The sequence below is a fragment of the Callorhinus ursinus genome, unplaced genomic scaffold (assembly GCF_003265705.2).
Source record: "Callorhinus ursinus isolate GAN/ISIS: 27379988/994484 unplaced genomic scaffold, GSC_fseal_2.0 scaffold41, whole genome shotgun sequence".
Classification (NCBI taxonomy): domain Eukaryota; kingdom Metazoa; phylum Chordata; class Mammalia; order Carnivora; family Otariidae; genus Callorhinus; species Callorhinus ursinus.
This window is the reverse complement of record NW_027397103.1, coordinates 8,040,738-8,057,335: the sequence shown is the minus strand read 5'-3', so window position 1 is coordinate 8,057,335 and position 16,598 is coordinate 8,040,738. Positions and strand designations below refer to the sequence as shown.

At 55.6% G+C, this 16,598-nt stretch overlaps 1 protein-coding gene across 7 annotated transcripts in view; it reads left to right on the top strand.

The window, feature by feature from the left end:
• TPCN1 (two pore segment channel 1) overlaps window positions 1-16,575 on the top strand; it is a 62,896-nt gene extending 46,321 nt beyond the window's left edge. For 5 of the 7 annotated variants that reach the window (XM_073881071.1, XM_073881069.1, XM_025889842.2 and 2 more), the window contains 16 exons: window positions 491-539; window positions 1,063-1,126; window positions 2,599-2,643; window positions 4,711-4,767; window positions 4,848-4,901; window positions 5,064-5,136; window positions 6,089-6,196; window positions 7,150-7,221; window positions 7,756-7,845; window positions 9,094-9,209; window positions 9,948-9,994; window positions 10,609-10,677; window positions 10,859-10,943; window positions 11,842-11,981; window positions 12,127-12,207; window positions 13,952-16,575. In XM_073881071.1, the coding sequence (XP_073737172.1) occupies window positions 491-539; window positions 1,063-1,126; window positions 2,599-2,643; window positions 4,711-4,767; window positions 4,848-4,901; window positions 5,064-5,136; window positions 6,089-6,196; window positions 7,150-7,221; window positions 7,756-7,845; window positions 9,094-9,209; window positions 9,948-9,994; window positions 10,609-10,677; window positions 10,859-10,943; window positions 11,842-11,981; window positions 12,127-12,207; window positions 13,952-14,074 (1,273 nt within the window). In that variant the 3' untranslated portion in view covers window positions 14,075-16,575. The remainder of the gene's footprint in view (window positions 1-490; window positions 540-1,062; window positions 1,127-2,598; window positions 2,644-4,710; window positions 4,768-4,847; window positions 4,902-5,063; window positions 5,137-6,088; window positions 6,197-7,149; window positions 7,222-7,755; window positions 7,846-9,093; window positions 9,210-9,947; window positions 9,995-10,608; window positions 10,678-10,858; window positions 10,944-11,841; window positions 11,982-12,126; window positions 12,208-13,951) is intronic. The other 2 variants (XM_073881074.1, XM_073881073.1) reach the window with 2 other exon arrangements.
• The last annotated feature ends 23 nt before the right edge of the window (window positions 16,576-16,598 follow it).

Sequence of the window (16,598 nt, the reverse complement as noted above, 5' to 3'; positions counted from 1 at the left end):
ACACACACACACACACACACACACACACACACACACACACACAGCCCCGGCAGAGCCTCCAGAACCGGCCCTGAGATCTGCTTGGGCAGTCTTGGTCTTCCAGACTGCTGATGACCAGAACCCTTCTTTCTGGAGAAGGAAGCGGGCCAGCTATAGACACACGAGTAACTGAGCTCTGTCTGGGCTGAACTCAGCTGTTCCATTAAGTCCTCTGCTAGAGGAGGCTCTGTCCCTGTCCATCTAAAAGTTATAGTCACCCAGGGGGATTAAAGCTGTCTGTGATCAGTGTAGATGAAGCAGATTCAGTATGCATGGCACCTGGAGGGAAGAGATGAAATGCCCCCAGGTAAGGGTCCCTGGGGCCCTGAGGTGCTGAAACTCTCAGATGTCCCCTCCCCCATTGAAGGGGACCACAGTTGGACAAGGGAGACCTGAAGCTCAGTGAGAACAGGTTCTGATTTTTTTAACCTTTTCATGTTGCTTACAACAGCCTGAAGGACTTTTATGATATCTACGAAGTTGCTGCCTTGAAGTGGAAGGTGAGTGCTGGTGCAGGACCAAAGACCAGAGAGCCAGAGAGGGAGTGGGGCCAGCTGCTAGGGGGGTGGGGGGATGAGGCTGAGCGCACCGGAGCCCCAGCTCCTTCCCTGCTGAAACAGCTCAGCTCTCGGCTTGGCACCCTGCACTGCAGGATTACAGGCGGCCCCCCCTTGTGCCCTGACCATTGCACTGTAGCTTCCTGGTTAAGAGCACCCCATTAGTCACAGACATCAGGCAAGTTACCAAACCTTCCCAAGGCTTGTCTCACCTGGGAAATGGGAGAACGATGATCCCTACCTACAGTTATGTTCAGGATTATATAAAAAGAAGCCATGTGTGTGGCTCCATTTACAGGCTCAGTGGACAGCAGCATCGTTGTCCTTATTTCCATCCCTGAGTGTTTTCGTTATTCCCCAAATTAGCCAGGGGAGCAGGGCAGGAAAGCGGCAGCCTGGCCCCTAGGGCGAGGTTCTGGTCACTGGTCCTCACACCCCCCTCTCCATGGCCCTGTTTCCTGGCCAGGCCAAGAGAAATAGAGAACACTGGTTTGATGAGCTTCCCAGAACGGCATTCCTCATCTTCAAAGGTAAGGTTGACCTGAATAAGACATCTGGGCAGCTGGGGACAGATGGAGGTTTCCAGAGACCCCAGACAAGCATTTGAAGAGCATGCTCACAGGGTGAGTGTGTACGTGTGCATCTGCATGTCTGTGTGTATACAAGAGACAGACAGTGTGGTCACCCCAGCAGGCAAGTAAGTGCGTTTTCTAAAAGGTAGTAGGATTACATTATCGATTCTCTTCTCAAATCTGCCTTTGTGGATGTGGTATATATACACAATGGAATATTATGCAGCCATAAAAAGGAATGAGATCTTGCCATTTGCAACGACGTGGATGGAACTGGAGGGTGTTATGCTTAGTGAAATAAGTCAATCAGAGAAAGACATGTATCATATGACCTCACTGATATGAGGAATCTTTAACCTCAGGAAACAAACTGAGTGTTGCTGGAGTGGTGGGGGGTGGGAGGGATGGGGCGGCTGGGTGATAGACATTGGGTAGGGTATGTGCTATGGTGAGCACTGTGAATTGTGCAAGACTGTTGAATCACAGATCTGTACTTCTGCAACAAATAATGCAACATATGTTAAGAAAAAAAAAGAAGAAGATAACAGGAGGGGAAGAATGAAGGGGAGTAAGTCGGAGGGGGAGACGAACCATGAGAGACGATGGACTCTGAAAAACAAACTGAGGGTTCTAGAGGGGAGGGGGATGGGGGGATGGGTTAGCCTGGTGATGGGTATTAAAGAGGGCACATTCTGCATGGAGCACTGGGTGTTATGCACAAACAATGAATCATGGAACCCTACATCAAAAACTAATGATGTAATGTATGGTGATTAACATAACAATAAAAAATCTGCCTTTGTGTCTAATCGCATATTCCGACCATCCTCCTGTGGCAGGATATATAGCGAGCATAGATGATCCCTGACATCATGCTTGCCCAGCATAATATTCAACATTCTGAAATCCAAGTGTTGCCCCATAATTAAATGCCAGTTGTGAAGTTCCGTGGAGGGGCATGGTTAGCTCGCAGGGGATTTCTCGTCCAAGAAGCCTGAAGCCTTGGGTGTGGGCCGTTAGGAGCAAGAGTCAGGACGGTGTATCCTATTTTGTGATTTCTCCTGCAGCTTGGGTTTTGGGTACCGCTGTTAGTCCATATTCTTTAGAGGGTTTTCCATTCCATGGAGGGATAGTTACTCAAGTGGATGAATATAGTCCCGGATCGAGGCCAATGGCAAGTTAAGGTTAGCCGTGGCCAGCAAAGCTTCGCTGTGCTGCATCCTGGCTCCGAGCTGCCGGGCTCTCCCCAGAACAGCTGTTGGCTGTGTGGTCTTGCCTGAGCACAAGCGTGGGGTCACTCTGAGAGCACGCCCTCCTTCCTCACCCCTGGGCATAAACACCCTGATTGCTCATGTGTGCGAAGTGTGTGGTCGGGGAAAGTGTCCTTGCAAATGAAGATTTCGATGTTAACATTTCTTCTCTTCAAATAGGAATTAATATCCTTGTGAAGTCCAAGGCCTTCCAGTATTTCATGTGTAAGTGAGAAAGACCATAGCTCCAGGCCCCATCCTGCCTGGGTCTTTTACCATTCCAGAAGGTGGAGAGGCAAGAGATCAGCCCTGCAGCCATGTGGTTGACTTTTTATTATAGAAAATTCCAAGCATGTGTAAAAGTGGGGAGAGGATAATGAGCATCCACGTACCCACCACCCAGTTTCAATGGCTGTCACCCCATGGCCAGTCATTCTGTCCATCTGTACCCTCACTGTGGCTCATCGTCCCCTCCCTAGACCTGGAGATTTTGGAAGCAGATTTCAGAACCACAGGATGCGGTTGGTTGCTCCGTCACTTAAGTTGGTTTCAGTCTGTAGGTTTCTCTTCCGTCCCTTTTCTCCGTCTTGTGACAGTGAGTTGAAGAAATGGGACTGTTTGGCCTTCAGTCTTGTTTTCACGTGTTCCTCTGTTGTTTATTTCCCGTCGTCTGGTAGTTACATCTAGAGTTGTGTTGTCCAGTGTGGTAGCAATTTGCCATGTGTGGCTATTTAAATTTAAGCAACTAAAATGAAAAAAGCCACAGTAGCCACATCTCAAGTGCTCAGTCACCACAAAAAGCTAATGACTACCAGTTGTAATGACTACCAGTTGGACAGCCCAGAGGAGGGTATTTCCGTTGTCATAGGAAGTCCTCTTGGACAGTACTAATGGCCTGGTGGGATTCAGTCTTTCTAAGGGGCTCGGGTTCCATTTAGTGGGAAACGGTGTTTAGACACCACAGTTTGAAATGCTAAAGGTGCTCACAGCTTGGAGTTGGTTATTACTTCTAGGCCTTTCCATGGACAGAGGTAGGATTTTGTTTTTAAAGATAAACCATGTCGGGAGTTTATCCTGACTTTTCTAATTCAAATTCAGGACTATTGTGTTTTTACCGAACATTCTCATTCTTTCATACCCAGATTCCGCCCCCCTGCCGTCTTAAAATCCTGGTTCCCAACACCACTCACACAGTTACTCATTTGCTGTACCCCACATTAGACTCAAAACTGTCTCCAGACAGTGATCCCAACACAGTCCCAGCAACACAGTGACTAGAACATCCCTCTGGGGACATACATTCACATGACACGTGTCAGGGTCACCTGTAGTGGTCCTTTCTCCATGTGGGGGTGTCACCAACTGGACACACATTTAGGTTTCTTTATTTCATTTTATTTTTGATTTTCAGGGATTGCTTTTTATACATCTAACTTTGTTTTATACTTATGTAAATTGTCTACGTGGTTCCAAGTCAGATGTACAAAACAAAGTATATTTAAGGATATCTCATTTACATCCTGTCAAACCTCCTCCAGTGGGTAACTTCTATTTTGGTTTCTTCTTCCATTTTTTAAAAACTATAAGTAGATACACATATATGCCTATCCCCATGTCTTAATTTAATGGTAGCATACTTTATATACACTTTTTCCCACCTTGTTTTTTTCAGTTAACAATATATCCCAGAGACCACTCCCCATCAATATATATTCTTCATTTCTTTTTAGAGTTGATACTTCACCATTTCATGAACGTGTCACGGTTGATCCAACCAGTCCCCTGTTGATCATTTAGGGCACTTCTAGATTTTTGCTCTATCAGTTCTCCAGCAAATGGCTTGCAGGACACATTGTTTTGTGTTTTGCTAGTATGTCACGGGGGTGGCTCGCTAGAACTGGGATGCGTATGTAAAAGGCCAAATGAATATGTCATTTTGCTAACTAGCTCATGCAGTCATCTTAAAATCACCTGTCTCTGGGGAAGAGCAACCATTTTAATACTCAAGCATCTTTTACACCGACTTGGAATGGCCTGTGGGTTTTACTGAAAAACAGCCGGTATTCCTACGGTGACATAGAGCATGCTTTTAGAAACCTGTGGCCATTTTCTAAGTGAAACCACTGGCTGATGTAGCTCATGTAAAAGCACTAAGCGGAAGGAAGCCATCCATCACATGGGTGTGTGGAGCATCTCCCGGGGGCTGCCAAGAAGGTAGCCAGGGGGGCTGCCGCTGTGAGCTCTCTATTTGCACACCCATCTGTGTTTTCTCTGTTACGCACCTGTTTGCAGACTTGGTGGTGGCAGTCAACGGGGTCTGGATCCTTGTGGAGACCTTCATGCTGAAAGGTGAGCCCTGGCTGGGGGACCGGCTGGTTCTGCGGGCACGTCAGGCCCCACCGCCTGACCTCCCGCCTCTTGTCTCACAGGCGGGAACTTCTTCTCCAAGCACGTGCCCTGGAGTTACGTCGTCTTCCTGACTAGTAGGTTTCTGAACGTGGCTTTGCTGAACTGCTTGTCTTAAACACTGGCCTGGGGAGGGGAGGCTGGAGACCTCAGAAGAGCCTCGGCAGAACCGGGAGCCAGGCCAGGTGTGGGCGGGGCTGGGGGCGGGGCCTCTACTAACTGCCTCCTCCTGTTTCCAGTCTACGGGGTGGAGCTGTTCCTGAAGGTTGCTGGCCTTGGCCCCGTGGAATACCTGTCCTCTGGGTGGAATCTGTGAGTGGAGTGCACGTTTCTTAACCATGTCTGAGACTGCGAGAGCCGCGGGTCCTCTCCCTACCCTCCCACAGCACGCACCGTGGCCTGCTGTGGCAGGAAGAGGGGCCAAGGACAGGGGCAAGGCCTTTGTCTGCTGGAGCAGTTCTGCATGTGGCTCTGGGACTCGCCAGCATCAGGCCCCCCTCGCCCCTTCCTCCTAGACATGGCCTCTTAAGGGTCCTCAGCCCGGCTGGCTCTGACTAGTCCTTTGGCCCCTGCACCCATCGCCAGCAACTACGCTCTTTTCTCCTCCATAAAAACCATGATTCCAACAGAGAAGGAAGCTTCTCCCACCCACCTTGGTCAGCCGCTAGCCAGGGGTGTGAAGAGACCCGAGTGGCTCTTGTCCCCATTCCACAGAGACCTCCAAGGCCACTTACCGCCCACTTAAGTGAACTCACCCACGAAATCAGGCTATACTCATGAGGTCTTGGTCTTGGCAGATAGAGAAGAGTCGAGGAAGAGCAGTAGGGGGACGTGCACCATGCTGTGTTCAGAGTCTCCATGGGTGTCTGCAGAGGAGAGAAGGCCCCCCGCCTCCAACAGGGCTGGCTGGCTGGCCTTGGGGGGATCCGACCTGCCCATCCTGCCCCTTCCCTCAGTAACCTCATTGGGGTCAGAGGTTACCCATGTAACCCGACGTCTGCTATTAGACCAGTGCAGGAATTTCTGGGCATTTCTGATCCCTGCTCTGTGTGCTGTGCCTGGGGGTCCAGCCAAGCTAGCCTCAGAAACCCCAAGGCGGCAGGAAGCTGCTTCCTGAGTTGTGTGGCTGCAGGCTCTTGCTGGGGTCCGCATGTGGGCTCCTTGGAAGGGAGCACTGAGAACAGGGCTGGGGAGCAGGGAGCTGCGGGACAGAGGCGGGCCCAGGCAGGCCGAATGGACCGCGGCTTCTCCCTCTCCCTCCCAGGTTCGACTTCTCGGTCACGGTGTTCGCCTTCCTGGGACTCCTGGCTCTGGCCTTCAACATGGAGCCCTTTTATTTCATAGTGGTCCTGCGTCCCCTCCAGCTGCTGAGGTGACAGGGGCGGGGGGCAGGGCGGGGAAAGCCTTGGGACTGGTCTGGGAAGTGGCAGGAGGGCACCGGAAGATTAATGAGCCTGGTGTCAGAGACGTACCCCACTGCAGAGGCGCCCAGCCCGTCTCCACCTGTGGGGGGCATGCGGCCTGCCCACCTTCTCACATCCCGGGGATGGTTGCCTCTGACTGTGGAGGGGAAACCTGGCCCACAGCGCGGGTGACCTCGGTCTGCAGCCCCAGAGACGCATGTGCTCAGAGTCATAAACCAGAAGGCCACAGCCTCCGAGGGTGCAAGGGGAGTTTCTGAGGGACCCCCAGGCTTTTCTGACACAGCGTCTTGTCAAGAAAAACCCTCCCTGGGTCTCACCTTTTCCGCAGAGACGACTGTGGGGAGTCAGTAAGGCACTGCCCACGGACCACCCCTTATCACCTGGGGGTCGGGAGCTCTCGGTGTCTTCAGAAGCCTGGGTCTCCCTGTGTGTGTCCCGCCCCGATCCCATACGTGTCCCTCCTGGGAGGAGAGGTGGAGGTGGGGATGGCGGTCGGGGGCTGTGTCTCTCCGGAAGAACCCAGAGCCATGCCCCAGTGGTGGGGGCCGGGGTTGGGGGAATGTCCGCTTCCTCCCCATACAAGGCGGCCCTTTGTTGGCTGCCCAGCCGCTGAGCCGCCATGCGCCTGGCTCGTCTGCAGGCGTGGCTTCTGTTCCCTTCTTTCTGGGCTTTGCCTCGCTGTGCTGAGCAAGGCCTTGCCCCTCTCAGGGCCTCCTGGCTCTCTTGGTAAACGCCTGCCTCCCCCAAGGAGGAGACCAGTGAGATGCCCCCAGGCCGGCAGCGGGGAGGGCAGCAGGGCTCATGGTGGGCAAGAGGCCCCGGGCCTTCCCCTCCCGCCCATGCCGGGGAACAGGGCTGTGGCCATGCCAACGTCTGAGCGCCCCCCGCTCTCTTCCCTCAGGTTGTTTAAGTTGAAAAAGCGCTACCGCAACGTGCTGGATACCATGTTTGAGCTGCTGCCCCGGATGGCCAGGTACGGTCCTGCCTCTGGGCCCCCAGGGCCAGGCGCCGTGAGGCTTGTGCCCCCAGGGGGGCAGCTGGGTGGTAGTCGGGGGAGAGGAGGCGGCCCGGAAAGGACTGACATCGAGGGTCTGGCGGGTCTCCAAGGAGACTGAGATGTTGACCACCACAGGTCTCCCTGGTACCACTTTTCTCCACTGACCTGTCTGAAATATTTAGTAGGGAGGGCAGGGAGCTGTCAACTCACTTACCACCTGTGTCTACATTCACAGGTAAGGGGTCACCTGTGAGTCTACCTTCACAGGTAAGGGGTGAATCTCTGGTAAAGGGGCATCTGTTAATAGAGTCCTGACTCGAGCCGTTTTTGAGCCCAGACCTGAATCACGAGGCCCCTTCCCTGCAGGCACTTTCCAGTTGGTAAACCTGGCTAGGGGCATGCCTGTCCATCAGTCAGCGCAGTGGGTCTGAGGATGCTGGGGCTGCCGGAGGCGCTGGTCTCTCCTGCCTGACGCCCAGTCACCCTGTCCCTTCTGACCCTCCTCCCCAGCCTGGGCCTCACCCTGCTCATCTTTTACTACTCCTTCGCCATCGTGGGCATGGAATTCTTCTGTGGGATCCTCTACCCCAACTGCTGCAAGTGAGTACGCAGTGGGGCCTGGCCCTGCCCGCCCCCGCCATGCTTCCGGAGGACCCGAGCCAGGACTGGCGCGCTGCCCCCAGCCCTGCCTAGCAGGTCCCCCGCAGACTCGGGGGCCGCAGGGACACACCTCTCCGAGCCCCAGCACCCTTCGAAGCCCCGGGAATCACTTTGCTTTGCTTTCGGGGGCTTAGTTGAGTATGATAGCTAAGTGAGGGACCTGGAATCAGAGGGCTGTCTGTGAGGCAAGGACATCTGAGCAGGTTTCCCCGTCCCCAAGCAGGCCTCCGTTCCCTCACCCTTCGGGCTGAGGTCTGAAGACCTCCCCTGAACCAGGAGTAGCCTGAGGCCCGAGTCCTATGGCTTCCTCCCACTTCTCTGGGCATGGTGGGGACTCGGCAGACACATCAGCTCGGGCTGCCTGGCAGCATTAGGCCAATGGACACCCACAGGAAGGCCTTTGGGGGCAGGGGTAGAGCATGGGGAGCACAAGCTCCCGTGACTTCTCCCTTCCTCCAAGCCGCCACAACGAAAGCAGTGTGCTCTGGTGTTAATTCTCTAGTCACAGTGTTCTCTTCAAAATTTAGCCTGTGAGGCCTCAAGCACAAACTCCTTCCAAAAACGCTGGCAGCCATTTTGAGTGTCGGGCTGAGCTCAGAACCAGAGCCCGACAGCATAGGCCACAAACTCCACAATGGGCCAGAGCCACGCGAGGCCCAGGACTCTGCCCTCTGAACAAGTTCCCTGGGGGCCCGAGGACCAGACAGGTAGAAACGTCAGCATGAATGTTAACAGAGCAGCCAGAAAGGACTGGAAGGAAAGCCGCAAATAAGCTCTCAGAACAGGGGCAGCCTTTCGGAGCACTCCCACCTGGTGCTGGGGCGAGCCCGGCAAGGAACTCTCCCCCGCATGGGGTCGCAGATGGGGAGAACCAGGGGAGACACCATCTTTCTCTCCCTTGCTAGCATCTCCCTCCGGTAGCTGGGAGGGAGATGGCTTTGCTGGTAGCAGAGAAATGCCAGATGGATGCAGATGAGCAGGGGGTGAGCCTAGGAGTCCCCAGCAATGCCGAGCCAGTGAGAGGAGCCGAGGGCCTCCCTTGAGCCAGGAAGGTGGGCCAGAGAGCTGGGGGCTGGGCCAGGACGGCGGCTCCCTGGTCAGAGCCTTGTTCGCTTAAGCCTTTTGTCCTCTGTCGAGGTGACCGATTTTCTTGTGACCTTCCCCCTGCCCCTCTGTCTCCCTGGCCAGTACCAGCACTGTGGCTGATGCCTACCGCTGGCTCAGTCACACCGTGGGCAATAAGACCGTTGTGGATGAAGGCTACTACTATCTCAATAACTTTGACAACATCCTGAACAGCTTCGGTGAGTGCAGAGGCCACAGGCGGGACAGTCCCGGGGACACTGCCTTGGTCACCGTGGGCCCCAGACGCGGCCTAGCAGAGCTGTCAGAGGCCTCCCCAGTCTGAGCTGTTTGCGACACTTTCCTGAGTCTTCTGGAGCCTCAGTGGGGCCCATGGTTTGCCCTGCCGCAGGGTGCAGGCCAGAGCCCAGCACCCACTCCCCACCAGGTTTCATTCCTGGGAGCAGAGGTGCTTCATGCTCTGCTGGGAGGGGGACAGCGTGAGGCTAGGGAACCCCCCCCCCCACCTAGCACAACCCCACAGTTGCAGGCTGAGACAGCCACACTAGCTCGCCACAGTGCCCTGCACTCACCCCAGCCCCCAGCTCGGGCCCACGCGTGGGTTCCACGGAGAGGCCGGTGCCAGGGCCGGGGCAGGACACAGCTCAAGAGGAAGGGGAGCCCATCGTGGCATGCCAGCTCTACACCGATGGCCCGCCCCCAGCCCTGGTTGGCCACAGGCTGCCGAGGCAGAGGCACGCTCTCTGGGGGACAGGCCAAGATGGCAGCACTCCCTACGAGGTGTGTGCTCCGGCCCGGGGGCCGGGGGGGGGCTTGGAACACACAGTCCAAGTTGGCGGACGGGGACACCACCATCTAGGTGCGTGGTACCCAAGATAGGCAGAGAGAGGCCACTTGAAACAGACTTGGAAAAAGTGACTGTGACTGAAACCCTTCTCATTCCCCCTTCCCTTTGGCAGTAACCTTGTTCGAGCTCACAGTTGTCAACAACTGGTACATCATTATGGTAAGGACATTGGTCAACTCCTGGGGGCATCTTCCCACCATCCTCTGAGACCAGCTCTGGCCTTGCCTGGCCCCCAATGGGATGCCTCGCTCTTCTGTTCCCTGTCGGGGTTGGGGGCCTGGGTCACACAGGGTTGGGGTTCTGCAGAGAGCCTGCAGTGCGGGCTGGGCTCCAGGAGCCACCCCTCTGTGTTTGCTAGACTTGCTTCTGTCCCTGCCTCCCCCCACCACATCCCCTAGCGGCCTGGAGATGCCAGTTAGCCTGTGGGTCTCTGTCCTTTTTCCACTGCTGTCAAGAAACAGTGTGGCAAGGGTTGTTGGGTTTGGTTTTCCATTCCCTAAATTCTTCCAAGTCTTCCACCCCTGCTTGGGACAAAGACTGCCCATGTCAGTCCTGAACCCTGCCACCCTGGGGAGCATCGAGGGCTCATGCAGCACAGAGGAGTTTTTAGACCCTGGGAGTGAGGGCCCCCTCCTGTGTCTGCCACACCCCTGGGGCAGATTGGGCAGGGTCTGTAAAGTACCCCCCCAGCAGGGGACCGTGGAGTGGCCCAAGTGCACAGTGACCTGGCCCTGCCCGGGTACCCACTCACTGGCTGCCCCCTGTGTCCCCAGGAAGGTGTCACCTCTCAGACCTCACACTGGAGCCGCCTCTACTTCATGACTTTTTACATCGTGACCATGGTAGGTCGCCAGCCACACTCTCTGCCCTTCATCACTCAGAGTCTCCAGCTGCCCCTGCCTGATGGGCGGCCGCCCGGGGAGGAGGAGCTGGGACCAGGCGTCAGCATCTGACCGGGCTCTGCTGGGTGCAGGCCCCGCAGTGGCTCACATGCCCGCCCTCCCACTCTCTGCGCCCGGCCAGGTGGTGATGACCATCATTGTCGCCTTCATCCTCGAGGCCTTCGTCTTCCGAATGAACTACAGCCGCAAGAACCAGGACTCGGAAGGTCTGTGCAAAAGCAGCCATGGCCAGAGCCTTCCCGCTGCTTGTCTGGCTGGCTGTCGGCTTCCCGGCTGTCGGCTGCCCAGCTGTCAGCTGTCAGCTGTCTGGCTGTCCGGTCCCACTGTCTGGCTGTCCGGTCCCACTGTCTGGTTGTCCAGTCCCGCTATCTGCAGTTCAGCATGTCTGTCTGGTGTATCTGTTACCTCTCTCGTGTGCATTGCTTTTCAAATAACTTAATGACGGAAGAATGCTCTCGATCTCATGTTCAAAATAAAAATAGTCCATGCCCGAGATTAGAAGAATCGCAGAGCAGAGAAAGGCCTATTGTGAACACAGCAGCCCTCCGCTCCGCCCTCCCACGCCTCCAGACACTTGTCATCCATAGCTGGCTGTCCTTTTCGCTGTGACCTCCGCATCTCTAAATCACATGGTCGCAGTGTGGTTCTAAAGGGTGTAAATGTCGTACCAGTAGTTCATCCTTCTGCAACTGGATGACCGCAGCTGGGATAATGGCCTTGCCTGTTCCAAGGTACAGAGCTTTGTGCGTACTGATCCTTCCAGATTCTCCATCAGAGCCACCACATACCTGTTTGTTGTTTCCAAATCTCTGTCTTATCAGGCCATCTGACCATTTTGGCTGAGACTCCCTGCCGAAACCCTCTGTCCCCTATAAGCTGCTGGCCCAACCAGCGCCCCTGGCACCCACAGCAAAGGGAGGGGAAGGGACGTGCGTGCCAGATGGCAGGAGGTGGGGGGGCGTGTCGTGCTGATGCGGGTTTGTTTGGAGAGGGAATCTTAGGATGCCTGCTGGGGCCACAGGGAGGAGGGCTGAACCAGACCAAGCCAGATTGGGGGGCTCTGAGCCCCAGGCTCCTTCCCAGCCCTGGCCTCCCCTCTTACAGTTGATGGTGGCATCACCCTCGAGAAGGAAATCTCCAAAGATGAGCTGGTTGCTGTCCTGGAGCTCTACCAGGAGGTGCGAGGAGCCACCTCGGACATCGCCTGGCTGCTCAAGGTCCTCTCCCAGATGGAGAGACATGAGGTGAGGAGCCTCAGGGTCGCCTCCAGTGGAGGGGACAGGTTTTGGCTTTGTGGAGGGCCTCCCCCACTGTCATCCCCTCAAGCCGGCTGAGGCAGGGCACCAGGGCCCCCGCTCGGACTGATCCTAAGCCTCCGTGCTTTTTTAGCAAAACACCGTGGTGTTTCTGGGACGGAGATCAAGGACCAAAAGTGACCTGAGCCTAAAGATGTACCAAGAAGAGATTCAGGTAGGCGTGCCCCTGCCCCCGCTGCCTAGACCCTCACCCCCAGCTCCTGCCTGGGGGTGGGCCTCCCTGCTGCTGAGCGGGGGCTACTGTCCTGTCCCTGCCCTGAGTGTGGAGTCGGGGAGGCTCAGTGCAGGGATCAGGGCCATCCGTTAGACCGCTGCCTGTGGCGTCTGGGACGCAGCGCTGGGCAGGTCCTTCCCCAACACAAGCAGCTCTCCCATACGGCCTTGCCCCTTGAGCATTCTCCAGAACCTATCCCGATTTCTTACTCTGAGCCAGAGCCACAAGTGCGGTGTGTTCAACAGGAGATGTCATGGGCAAGAGGGGGGTGCAGGCCCCGGAGAGCTAGTGAGGGCTGGGCTCGTCAGAGAGGGCAGCCTCTTCTCGGGGCCATCAGGTTCTCCTAGGGCCTTGGATCCCTTGGGTGTTTTGGCTGTTTGAGGTTTTATTGTGGTTGTTCTAATTTAAGAGAAGGGAGAAGTCCTTTTTTTTTTTTAGTAAAATCTCCCTGTCTTTCCACATTGGGAGCTAGGTAAACGATCTTGCAAAGCACCATGTGGGCTGACACCCTGCATTCCAGACAGAACCCACAGAGTGCAGGCCACCAGCACATGAGCTCTGTTTTGGGTCTTCCGTTCAGCCTCCGGGTCCCAGGGCTCAGGGGAGAGTCTCCCACGCCACCCATCGTGACTCAGCTGTTTCTGGCATCCTAACAGCCAGAAACCCTCTGTTTTCACTGGGACAGTGATGACCAGTGTCCTCGCCCAGAAGGCAGGGAGTCTGTAGCACGCCAAGCTGACTCACATTCTCTGTGAGAACACAAGGGGTACGGACACATAGTGGTTCGTGAAACTGGGGCCACAGAGATGTGAAACTCACATGAACTTCAGCGTCATGAGACCTGGGTTTGATTGCTGGCTCTGTGACCTTGGGCACGTCCCTCAGTCTGTTCACACCTGTGAAAGGGGGACAGTCTCTGGCTCACAAAGCAGAGAAGATGGCTCCAACGTGGGCATGCACTCTGCTGCTCTCCTTTGTCCTCTGCCCGTCTGTCCACTCCCGGCCTCAGTGTCCCCCTCTGTACAGTGAGGGGGCACAGAAAGAAGGCCGTCTCAGTCTTGTTTAAGCTCCCACGTCCTGTGGCTCAGATTCTTTAAACACCTAAGGTAGCTTTTCTAATTCCTCAATCACCTGTCTCTGAAAATGTCAGGTGACAAAACAGTATGGGTCTTTGGTGGGTTACGTTTTTTTTTGCAAAATGCTCTCACAGCCTTATTGGAGGGCAGCAAAAGCAATGTGAGAGTTAGGAGAGGCTCTCAACTTCATCCAGCTTCATACAACTTCTAAGCCTCGGTTTTCTCGGGTGTATCGTGACACGGTTCCTGCCAAGCTCGAAAGGGTAACACCGGGGAATCCCTTTGTGAAGGACAAAAGATTATGTTCACAATCAAACAGAGGATGATTATGACTACCTGGGCCTCGCTCAAAGAGATGATATGTGCCAAGGAGAATATTTATGAGGAGGCTTGCAAACCTCTAACAAGGGAAAGATTTCACGGTAATTTTTTTCTGTTTGGGCTACACGCAGAATTCCCAGCAGGCCTGGGGGTGTCCTGAGTGAGGCTGGCTCCCGCTGCCCGCTGTGTGCCCCAGGGTGGGGCAGGGGCTCTTCCGGCTGGGGCAGGCACGGGGCTGGCTGGGAGGGGTGCCGCCCGCTCAGCGCCCCGTCTGCGCTCTGCTCTAGGAGTGGTACGAGGAGCATGCCTGCGAGCAGGAGGAGCGGCAGGGACAGCTCATCGGCAGCGGCCAGGTCCCCGCCACCCAGCAGCTCCCAGGTGGCCGCCAGCGCTCCCAGACCGTCACCTAGCCCCAGCACGACAGCCATCTCTTCTATGCAATAACACAATAGTATTATTTTACTACAACGTATTGAAAAAAATGCGCGCGTGTGTGTGTGCACATACACGCATTCATATATATGCACATATTTATATATAGGAAGAGAAAAAGACAAGATGGGGTTTGGTGTGTAACCACCCTGCCCTGTTTTTTTTAACCCCAGAGGTCACTCTGGTTTGGGGGGGTCAGGCTGCCGTGAGCTCTGCCTAACGTGGAAAGTTCCAGAAGGCCTCTTCAGAAGACCACTTGGATAGATCCTGCCGATCTCTGCAGGGCTCACCTTCAAAGTGGGCCAGCCCTCCCTAGGCCAGATCCACACCGTCTTCCCAATGCTGCTCTCACACCCCCGTCCCAGCTGACCGCTTCCCCACTAACTTTCCCCGCGGCCCGTGTCACGGGGTGTCTGGCCTGCTTTAGGGACAAAACCACTTAGGATGTGGGTTAGTATTTCTATAGATATGATAATATAATAGAACATTTCCTTGGGGGACCAGTCCCTAGGACCTAATGGATAGAATACTCAAGGGGTGTGATCATACCCATGCGGTCGGATCTCAGCCAGTGCTGGGCAGCACGAGATAGCACGTGATTATGCAAATTCCACATCCTGGCTCTGTAAGCCTTCTCTCCCACACTTCCTTTGGTTTAACCCTTGTTGCTGCAGATCCTTCTAAAATGGCCTCCTTTAGAATCTCAGGTGGTGGAAAGCAAGCAAGAGGGCCGGGCTAATGGCTACCCGACCCATTCCTGAGATGGGCTTTCGCCACTAGAACCCTTTTCCTTGTGATTATCTTGTTCTAGCAGAGACATCTTGGTTACAGGATTCTGCTAAAGACAATGGCAGATCCTTCACATTGTGCATTAGGTTCTGCTGCTGGGAAGGGGTGCATGGAGCAAACGCTCACCGTGGGAGGTCCACGGCAGGCCTGCGGCTGAGCCCCTGCCTATCCACTGGGACAGCTCCCCCCGCCCCCCGAACCCACCTTGAGCAGTCCCCTCCGTGGACTCCACTGAGGCCAGAATGGGGACCCGGCTGCCCCAGGGTTCTTCACTGGCACAGCTATGTTCAGGTGAGCCCTCAGTTAACCGAGTCCCCCCTATATCTTGTGGGGGTTCTCCTGAGATCAGCAGGGTTGGGGTAGGACCGGTGCTTGAATCCAGAGCAGGCACTGGGGTCAGCAGCCCCAGTGAGCGCTGTTGGCATTGGCAGCAGAAGCAGGGCCAGAACAGAGGGAGCTCTGGTTCAGCTCCGCTGGGCTGCAAACCGAGCACGGTGCAGGAGGCAGTGGGATGAAAGGGGTCGGCAGGGGGCAGGGGAAGCAGCCCCCGCTGGGCATCCTGGTCTGACCCCAGCTTTCCAGATGCCTCCACTGCCTCCCAGGACTTAGGAAGGTGGGTGAGCAGAAGTTTCCCCCCTGCCACGCCCTCCTAGCAGGGTATGGCCTGATCCCAGGGGAGCCATGCTGGCTCCCCCACCGCCTCTCCCCGGCCATCCCCAAGGCCAAGGCTTCTCGAGGGTGGCCCTGGAGGGGCTGATTCCAGAGCCAGCACTGCACAGCTGTGCCCCTCAGCAGGGGAGAAGTGGTGGACGTTTGTTTCTGTTTTTAAAGCACAGCCCTTTGGGGAAACAGTGAACCAGGGAGATCCCCACGGGGCATCAGGAGCCTGGCCTTGTCCACTTTGTCTCTGGACAGCCGCAGCCCTGCTGCACCGAGCCCCAGGCCAGAACCCCTTGCCCTCTCCAGAGAAGGAATTTTTATTTGTTTGCACAATTGGGTGCCTTTTAGCATTTGTGTGTTGAAATGGGTATTCTGGAATCAGGAGTCAAGGGACAGCTTTCGAAGGAGGATAGGTCCTCTGCCCTGAGTGTTTGAGCCTCATTCTAGTCTCTTCGCCTGGTGAACCAGGGAGGGGTGCCAGGGCAGCTGAGGCCCCTGGTGGGGGGGGGGGGGTGGTACCGGGACAGGTCAGGTCTCGCCCTCCCTCCAGCCCCGTCCTCTGAGAAAGGCCCTGGTTCTGGCTAGACGGGAGGAATGCAGCGGCAATCCTGCCGCGGGCCAGACCCCGGTCAGGAGAGGGCACCCTTGTCATTGAGGCTAAGGACAGGCTGGCCCCTCGGGGCCACCCAGGCCTGTGAGATCTGAGGGACCTGGGACATCGCCCAGCTCAGACGTCCTCTCACCACCCATGTCCTAGCCGAATGAAACCAAGGTCAACCTTACCAACCTGCCCTCGGCCGTGATGGCATTGTACCCCCGCCCCGCTTTGGGGGTGGGGGGGGCGCCACCTGGTCCCTCCTCCTCGCTTCCCTCCCCCAACCCAGCCTTACTCCACACCACGTGACAATCATTTTGTATGGATAGAGGGAGCCACGCTGTAAGGTTTTGTACATTGGTGATTTGTTACCTGGAAAACCCACTGTGTCTCCAGATTTCCGGCATATTAATAAAAAAGCCTCTGCTTTGTAAACGTGGCTGCCGCCTCGTGACTTC